The sequence below is a fragment of the Aedes albopictus genome, chromosome 1 (assembly GCF_035046485.1).
Source record: "Aedes albopictus strain Foshan chromosome 1, AalbF5, whole genome shotgun sequence".
NCBI lineage: Eukaryota > Metazoa > Arthropoda > Insecta > Diptera > Culicidae > Aedes > Aedes albopictus.
Genome location: NC_085136.1, coordinates 99,077,907 through 99,087,516, shown reverse-complemented (window position 1 = coordinate 99,087,516; position 9,610 = coordinate 99,077,907). Strand labels below are relative to the sequence as shown.

Here is a 9,610-nt window from a genome sequence, read left to right as displayed (position 1 = left end):
GCTTGTAATTTTCCGTATAGGACATTTTTCACGTAATTCCCTTCCTGGGAAGAGTGGACATCTGGTTATCTGGAAAGAAGTATTTCAGACGATATCGTATGTTACACTGATGGCTCCCTTCTCGAAGGTCGAGCAGGTGCTGGTGCTTATTCTCGTGAGCTAAGGCTGTATCAGTCTTACTCACTTGGTAGACACTGCACCGTTTTTCAGGCCGAAATCTTTGCTCTTATGTGCGGAGTGCAATCAGCACTTCAGCAGCATGTAATGGGCAAAGTAATATACTTCTGTTCAGATAGCCAGGCTGCTATTAAAGCACTTGCTTCGGCCAACTCCAGGACGAAGATAGTTATCGCTTGTCGAACTCAAATCGAGGAGCTGAATTCAGCAAACCCTGTTCACCTTGTATGGGTACCTGGTCATTCTTCTATCGCTGGAAATAAATTGGCTGATGAGTTAGCTCGTACAGGAGCATCACATGACCTCATTGGCCCTGAGCCAGCTATTCCGATATCGAAGTGTTGCGTAAAGCTTCAGATTCACACCTGGGCTGCCACTCAATACAGACAATACTGGAATAGTTTGGAGTCATGTCGTCAAACCAAATTGTATTGTACTGAGCTATCTCCAAGGGTGGCGAAGTATCTTACACATCTGTCAAAGCAGAATTGCAGCATTCTGGTCAAAGCATTGAATGGCCACTGCCGACTCAGCTATCACATGGCGAATATTCAGCAAGCTGATTCATTTGCATGTGATAGCTGTGAATCCGATTATGGAACTTCGTATTATTTGATATGTAACTGTCCAGTTTTTGCGCAACTGCGTTTCCGAGTATTCGGTAAACATTTATTAAGTGAAACTGAATTCAGAAACCTGAATCTTCAGGATATTCTGTTGTTCTTAACCCGCTGTGGTAAAGAGCTATAGGCTCTCTTTCGCTTTATGCGTTATTACAGTGCCCTTTTTAGGGTGCTGTTTGAACCCATTGTAGTACGCTTGTGCGTTAGTACCCTCTTCCAGGGTATTTTTCCTATTTCCCTACCTGTCCCTATCCCCATCCAAATCCTTTTTCCTTCCTTTTCCCTCAGGTAGATGATGAAATAGGCTGTTATTTTGGCGATGGCACAAATGTCCCAAATGGAGGATAAACGTGCCTCTGGAGCTGGTCTTCTGATACCTGATACCAGCTTCCCAGGAAAGCCGTTTTCGGCCATGATTCTCCATAGCTCTGATCCGTTGTCGACCGGCCGTTGATGAAGCCGGCTTGATAAGTTCCCACGAACTCTTTCGTTTTCGGTGATGATTTTGATGATTTCGGAAGATGATCTGGGATAGCACTTTGTAGGCAGCATCCGATTTGAATCTTCACTTGAGTAAGGTTGCAAACCAATACACAGTCAGTGGTGCATTGAAATATTTCAAGTGGTGAATTAAATTAGTATGAGAAATTAATCGATTGCAGCGTCACGGTATTGCCACTTGTGTTGCCGATTTCAAATGGCCGTTAAATGCCTTACACAGTTTCGGAACTGGACTTGGATGTCTGTTCTCTGTGAGCATAAGGACGACGCGATATAGCTAGCAGTCTCATCTCAACCCATCGACGTTCACTTCTGTGTTCGAAACCAGTTATCTCTCTATAGATACCGTCACGCAAAAGGAGGAGCCACAAAAAAGTACTAAGTTGAGATTCGTTTGTGATGACTACAGTTCTGATTTTGTGACTCAGTAGCAAATTGTACCTGTAGTCTTTCGCTATGTTTGGCACGCTGAGATGGGTAATTACGGTGGTGGTGGTGATTTGCGAAGGTTAGTTCTGCGAATAGTGCGTGTATTGAGAAATTTGTGAAGGACTATCAAACAATTGACATAAATGTGTATGCCTAATTTATATGTTCAAGGTCGACATAAGGATGCAGACCAGATGTTATCAAATGAACGGAACACATTGGATGGTATTGATATGATTAAGTAAACCCGAAGATAATGTATTAAAGAAAATGTTACAAAGATTGCAGATTGCGTTTTCATGAGCTCGAGAGTTCGGCAGCAGGTGCCCCTTCTGCTAACGGGAGGCCAGCGTTGTTGAAAGAGTTTGCCCACATGGGAGCCATAGGGTGGACCCAGGATAATGGGAAAGTACTATGGCATTGTGGAGGAACATTGATTTGGATAGACTACGTTCTGACTGCGGCGCATTGCGTGTTAGATCACTGGAATATTGAACCGGATATTGTGCGATTTGGGGATTTGAACTTAGAGACCGACGAGTATGATGAATACGCCCAGCAGTATAAGATTACTCAGATATATAGACATCCGCTACATCGGTTCAGCTTGAAATACCATGATATAGCACTGATGAAGTTGGAACAGCCTATCAGGTAAGTTTTGTGCTCCTAAATAAATGGCTTAGGGGAAACACCGAATTATGTTGAACACTAATCAAAACGGGTTTCAAATCATTTAATGCTCATTAGCACTTGGACTCGCCACCGCGAGTTGAAACGGGTTTAGGTCTTCATTTGTGTATGAAAACCTGTTCCGAAAACTGCGAGGAACTATATCAGGATTTCTTATAACTGGCGCCAGTAAATCGAACTATGCCGTATTTCTTAATTCCAGGTTGCATGACGCAGTGTGCCCAGCATGTCTCTGGGTCGATCCACATATACGATTTACAGAATTCATCGCTACGGGATGGGGCAGCACAGGTCATTGTATGTTTTATTATTATTATTATTATTATACACATAGAGGTAAGCAAGATCTATTTTCAATTTTTCAGTTGAGAACCGCAGCCCTTCGCTGATGAAAGTTTCATTGAAGCCCATGGAATCCTCCAAGTGTGAAAAGTTTTATTCCAGTGAACTTGTTCGGGGTTTGAAGTCTGGACTCCATGAGAACCATTTGTGTGCCGTTGACGCAAAGATGGACACATGTGAAGTGAGTAGACAACGATTATTATGAATTATGTTGGATCTATTAAAAAATTTACAGGGTGACTCCGGTGGACCACTTCAAGTCAAACTGTTGCATAGTACCCGTCTTACGCCTTTCGTAGTGGCTGTTACTTCATTCGGATTGCCTTGTGGATTAGCAAATCCTGGAGTATACACTAAAATAGCACCGTATAAAGACTGGATTCTAGCAACTATGCGGCAAGATGGTGCTGTAATTGAAGGTTTAGCGACAGAGAAGCAATTTCAATACGAGTGCACTAACAATTTAATTTTAGATGATATTTTCAACGCCACATTCTGTGCATTACGATACCAGCAATTTCGTGATCATATCAATACAAGGCCTTATAACAAAACACATGTGATCGTGAAAGATTTCCTCACTAATATATATAAAGATAATCCACCTACATATCTTGTTCAGCTAATGTGGAATACTGAGGGCAGTCCTCAGAACTGTTATGGTACAATAATCGATGAAAACACAGTTCTTACAGTTGCTAATTGTGTCCATTATCAAGGGTAATACCGTGACACTGAGGCCTGTATCCGATAATGAATATTTGAATTTATTTTAGGATTCCAGCTTCAACTGTCTCACATCCTAGGGAAGGTGTAATTAATATCTCAAAAATAAATGTGCATCCTCAATATAATCCGGCTTACGGCTACAGCAATATTGCCATTCTACGCTTGGAAAAACTGTTCAGCTTCATTAACATTCGACCAGCTTGCATTGATTATGTTAACGTATCTATTGATCAACCGAATGCCGTATTTGGATTCGGAAGGAGAGACATTTACGTTTGCAATGATTTCCCTGACTGCATAGGTATTCCAACATGCACATTGTGTTCAATTCAAATCGCCAATACAAGTTATCTTTCAGATCCATCATTGATACCATTGGTAGTCCACATAGAACCGAAAAATGAGACAACCTGCAGATTATCCAGAGAATTGCAGTCACGCTTTCCAGACGGCATCACTGATGAACTTATCTGCGCAGGCATTGATCGATTTATGGTACCGGAATCATGTGATTTGAAGCTTGGAGGCTCATATTCTTATGTTAGTAAAAAAGAGATGCGTTGGCTTCCAGCCATAGACAGAACAATAGATGTATATGGCGACTTGTATCCTCCACTGGATGGTTTAGTACAAATTGGACGGGACTGTGGCTATGGGGAGCATTTGCTGTCCACAAGACTTCGTAGCCATTTGAAATGGTTGGAGCGTGTGTTGCTTCCGAAAAGAGCGACGGCTAACGCAGTTCAATTCTTGGATCACAGTCGCCGCGAATGGGATTTATGCACTGATACACACGGCCTACGGGGAAGGTGCACGCTACTATCGAGATGTCAGCGAAAGTGGAAGAAGTTTGAACTCACAAAAGAGGCAACATTCTGTTCTTCGACTTCGATGATCTGCTGCCCTAACGACGACATCGATAAAGCAGCCCAGAGTAGCGAACATTTGCTTCTAATGAAATGTCCAAAACTCGTTAACGTTTTGCAGCCAAAGAACAATGGTGCACCAATGGTATGCATTACAAAAGGTTCTCTTCGTAACATCAATTCATCGATGATTTTCTTATTCTAGGTTCGAATTTTTGATAACTCAACCAAGTATATCTGCATGGGCGCCATCATTTCCGATCGAACAATACTAACTTCTGCCAGCTGTGTGAGCACCGCAGCATCTCTTTCTGTCCAACCGCTAGGAAATTCTGAAATCTCAATTCAAGTTCGACAGACTGTGCAACACAGCTCCTTCAACGCAACCGATTACAGTAATGATATCGCTATACTGCGATTACCGCAATCTCTGATTTGGAGCCCTCAACTGCATCCTGTATGCCTGTGGAACAACCAAACTCATTCTCCACTTATAGTTGAAATGTTACAGTCATTCAGTACAACCGACGTCACCGACATCGAGTACATCGAGAACAACCAAACTCATTCTCCACTTATAGCTGAAATGTTACAGCCATTCAGTACAACCGACGTCACCGACACCGAGTACGTCGAGGACACCGAGGACACCGAGTACATCGAGGACACCGAGGACACCGAGTACATCGAGGACACCGAGGACACCGAGTACATCGAGGACATCGAGTACAACCAAACCCATTATCCACTTATAGCTGAAATGTTACAGCCATTCAATACAACCGACGTTACCGACATCGAGGACACCGAGGTCATCGATGACCTACATCGTAGGTATATCGAGTACATTGAGTTCTCCGAGCAAATCAAAGACTTCTGGGACATCGAATACATGGAGTACATCGAGGACGTCAAGTACATGGAACTGCTAACCATGTACAACTCCGACTGTCAGAGAACGCACGCCTACCGGGTGCGAGATTCGCACATTTGCGTCAAATATCCATATCGGGAGTACACGTGCCTTCCATCGCATAGTATGCTTCGGTGGAAAGACGCGGGAGGTGTTCCATACTTGATTGGGCTGTCAACCGATACCAGAGATTGTATGAGATGGTCCTACATGATCTTCTCAAGAGTAGCGGCGTTCATAGATTGGATTGTGGACAACATAGATGATGAGGAAATCAAACGATCGTTCAGCGTGTAATTAGAAGCACAAACAGTTTAGCTTCAGATTTACAGATTGAACCATATGGTTTTTTATTTAACGGCAAGATAAGAGTTTTAACATTTTACTAACTGGTCGAGCAAACATTGAGCAAGTAAGCACAGCAAACGAGCATCCGATAGTGATCGAAAGGTTTTGTTCTAAAAAAAATCGTGTATAATGGAAAATGTATTGCTGACTGCACCCCAAATTGGACTGACACAATAGTGTACACATACGTTCAAAGTGTAATTGCAGCGCAGGACCACGTCAGATCGAGTTGAGGTCTTCGGTGCACTTATTTCTTGTAAATAAGCGCACCGAAGACGTCGAGACGACCCGATGCAAATGTGAAATTTTTTTACACTTTCATGCGTACCAAAAAAGTGTGATAGTCCAATTTGTGGTGTAATCTGCAATATACATTGGAATCTCCGTTAGTGCATACTAAAGACACGAAATGTTCCAATTGGAATTCCAAATTTACTGTCAATGTCATTCCAATCGAGCGGGAGACCTGTCAAACGCGCTTTAAAGGCATTGCCTGGCAGCATCATCGCCATGATGCGGGAATCATCATCAACAGCAACAGTCATCAGATTTCGTGTCTTTAGCATATAGTGTCTTTAGTGCATACAAAAAAGGTTGAAGGTAATCCTATTCGAATCAATAAACCGTTTTTTGATAACCTTGCTCGTGTTTTTGTTGTGATTCTGCGTTTCGTTTCACAAAGGATTGAAGCGCTGTTTGTTTTGTTTCTTATTTTTGTAGCACGCATGAAAACAAAAAGAACGAAATCAATCGGTACCGTAATCCAGGGTTGCAAAAAAAAAAATGAAAGCATGCAACGAACGTGAGTTTTTGTTTTTTTACCACACCGCTTCTGACGGTAAAGCCTCTTTCCTTCACGGAGACGGGTGAGAAGAGAATAAAAATTCTCTCGTCGCTCACATCGTGGCGACGGCGAGATTCAGTTACAACATCTTCCCTGTCATTGGCACTCAAAAGAGAAAATTCACCACGCTTGCTTATGGGCCAGTCGCATTCATGCGGCCGTTGTTGACATGAAGCATCCATCAGCGCAGAGCGTGTGTTGATGATGGTGGAGTCATTACGTCCACAAAGTAGTTGAGTTTTTCTGTGTTCACTTTCAAGTATCTCACAGCGGAGCTGAAAATGAATGCCTAAAGCATTCAGTTTAGCAAAATGTCATTCAATTGAATGTGAGTTTTTCAACCCTGCCGTAATCGCTTGTTTTCGAATAGGATGAATTAGAGAGCGTGAGATTACTTATGGCACTCAAAGAGCGAATAGCTCACTGGAAGTACTAATCGTGTCTGTGTCGTTTTTTTAATCCTCACGAACTTCAATAAAACTGAGCATGAGCATGAGCATGAGCATGATTGACCGCCCGCGGTTGCTCCTCTGTTATTGCAAGGACATCTGCATTTACACAAAGAACCAACAGATAGTGCTTGGGACTAGCCTTCTCCTCATTGTGTAAATGCTGACATCCCAATACTTTTCAATGGGCAATACCAGCGCCGGCCACGTCCGAATGCAGGTCAATTAAGGATAGGGAAGGAAGTGATGACGTGATTCTCGCATAGGCCAATAACCGAGGAATTCTCTGCGTTACTACGAGAAATCACTAGGAGTTTGGATATTGGAAGGTAAGATGTGAGAGGGGATTTGTCTTGGTAAACAATTTGATACAATCACCGGACGGATTCTTGAACGATGCACTCCATTGCAATAGGACACGTTAACAAATAAGACTTGATAAGTCCTCACCTAATTCAAAAGCAGATAGATTAACAGTAGTTGATCAGAATATGAACCTGACAAGACATTCAAAATTACAATGCTCATATCAGAACTGTTAATTTGAAGTGTTAATTTGAATTTTGTATAGAATAGTTTTCCTATAGCTGACCTAAAGCATAGTAGGAGTTGCCTAGGTTGGCAACCGTCTACAAATTATAGATCATAGCAACTTATCATACACCTTCATCCTTCATTTTCTAGGGTGCATAACAACCCTATGTTATCTGACAGCATGGAAGGTGTTTTGAACTGGAATTTCCTGAAGAAACGCCCTTTATAACCAATTAACTTACTAGGGCTAGTTACGAATATTAAAGCGTTTTCTCTCTACTACTCATTCTCTTTTTGAACTTTTCATGATTCTGGCCAACAAATCAATGGAGAAATGGGTTCTCTTGGTTAGCTCAAACATTTCGATCAAAAATTTACCCACCTCGAGTTATTCTTTTCCACCATCATGGTACCCAAATCCTGCGTTTCCCGTTTGAATGATGGAACTTTACGACACGCCAGTAATAGTCTTTTCCGGAGGCCATTAATTTGCGCGTCGCTTATCTTGAATTGCTGACGGTCACACCACCAGTCTTGAAAAATGGTTTTGGTTGCTCTAGAAATGGTTAGTTTTGCTTAACTTTCATTTATAATAAATTTTCAATAGGTACTTCCCTTTTGACCTTGATTATTATGAGAAGACTATGACATTATTTGACGTGGTTCTTCATTCTCGTCGCCAATGTAATAATCTGTAAAACACTGTTGTTTGGTTGATGTCCTGTACACAAGTGAAGTTTATTATCTTACTCCTTAATGTCACTCCCAGCATAGCCTACTACAGTTCTGAAGCCAAAATTCATTCCGAGCAGCATTTTCAATTGTTGTTCTATCAAAAATAAATTGAAAACAAAATATTCCGATGATTACTTTGGTTGGCGATTGCTGGCGATGTACAACTTCACCAGGTGAAGTTCACCTCAACATGACTTTGTGCGTGAATGGGATTCAGTCACACTGCACGCGAGATGATGCGGTCACGTACGTGTTTGAACCACTAGCCCAAAACATAATGTCAAAACAGATAAGAAGAAAAATAACAAACTGGAGAAAAAGAAGACCGTTATCGCGAGTCTCGTCTCAGCGTCGTACCACAGACAAACAGACGTAACACTCTGATAATTCCCATCGTACACCGATTTATCGGTCTTTTTTAAAATATGATAGTTGGCCAACTGCCCACCCGTGGCGCTCGCATCGTTTTTATTCGAGTTTGACGTTTGCTCACTACCGCCACCTAGTTGATGGTCGGCCAAACTTAGTCCTTTTAGCATTGGGCGAATATGTTTCCGTGACTATGATTTGAATCGAAAAATGTTCGAAGTGTTACGCCTGTTTGTCTGTGGTCGTACCATTCGTTCCGTCGAATGTCAAATCCGTTCTATACTGGGGCTGTATGGAATGCTAGAAAATATGCATCATCCCTGAGAGCAGTGTTGATAAAATTGCATTCAAGACTCACTCATGAACCACTCGCGCGCGATTCTGCATCATTTTGTCACACATGAGTTTTTCATGCGAAATCTCGCTCTCGCGAGTTAAGAGCCGAAAACTCGTTCGCTTGTAAAACGAATCCAAATCAATTTCATCGAATTTTTTTGTTATTGCATGCAAGCTTCGCTTTAATTCTGTTATACAATCGTCAACACTTCATTGAAAATAATCAGCAGACCAAGAAATAAAGCAAAGAGTCAACTCATGCTTGATTTTTTCGGAGGTGAGTTTGACGAGTCAAGAATCGCGCGTGAAAAAACACAATCATGAGTTTTGAGAATTTGAGTTGAGGAGTTCGCCGGGAGTATATCCAGGAGTTCCCTGGAAATTCTCCCAGGAGTTCATCAGGAATTCGTCAAGGAGATTTTCGAGAATTTCTGCAGGAGTTCCCGGGAATTCTTGTAGGAGTTCCTCGGGAATTCCTGCAGAAATTCCTCCAGGAGTTTCCCAGGAATCCATCTAAAATTACCTCGGAAATTCCACCAGAAGTTCACCAATAATTCCACCAGGAATTCCCCGAGAAATTTTCCTGGAGTTCCTCTGAAATTCCCATGCAATTCTTCCAGAATTCCTGCAGGACTTCCCCTGAAGGAATTTTTGGAGCAATCACCAGAGAATCTTCTGGAGCAAATCTCCAGAAATTCCTCCTGGGATTTCTCCAATAATTC

The 9,610-nt window shown here is 42.1% G+C and overlaps 1 protein-coding gene across 1 annotated transcript; it reads left to right on the top strand.

The window, feature by feature from the left end:
- Positions 1 to 1,622: 1,622 nt before the first annotated feature.
- Positions 1,623 to 9,293, top strand: LOC115256693 (uncharacterized). The gene is made up of 10 exons (XM_029855609.2): positions 1,623 to 1,809; positions 1,902 to 1,955; positions 2,012 to 2,384; positions 2,626 to 2,720; positions 2,789 to 2,946; positions 3,001 to 3,184; positions 3,239 to 3,485; positions 3,542 to 3,795; positions 3,853 to 4,505; positions 4,566 to 9,293. Exons 1-10 carry the CDS (start codon positions 1,758 to 1,760, stop codon positions 5,568 to 5,570), a joined length of 3,075 nt encoding a protein of 1,024 aa, XP_029711469.2. The 5' UTR covers positions 1,623 to 1,757; the 3' UTR covers positions 5,571 to 9,293.
- Positions 9,294 to 9,610: the final 317 nt, after the last annotated feature.

Bases quoted from the DNA above. Each gene is read 5' to 3' on its own strand.
- LOC115256693 (XM_029855609.2), top strand. From the start codon at position 1,758: ATGTTTGGCACGCTGAGATGGGTAATTACGGTGGTGGTGGTGATTTGC. The intron at 1,956-2,011 runs GTATTGATATGA...AATGTTACAAAG, and splicing joins TGAACGGAACACATTGGATG to ATTGCAGATTGCGTTTTCAT. The intron at 2,721-2,788 runs GTATGTTTTATT...TCAATTTTTCAG, and splicing joins ATGGGGCAGCACAGGTCATT to TTGAGAACCGCAGCCCTTCG.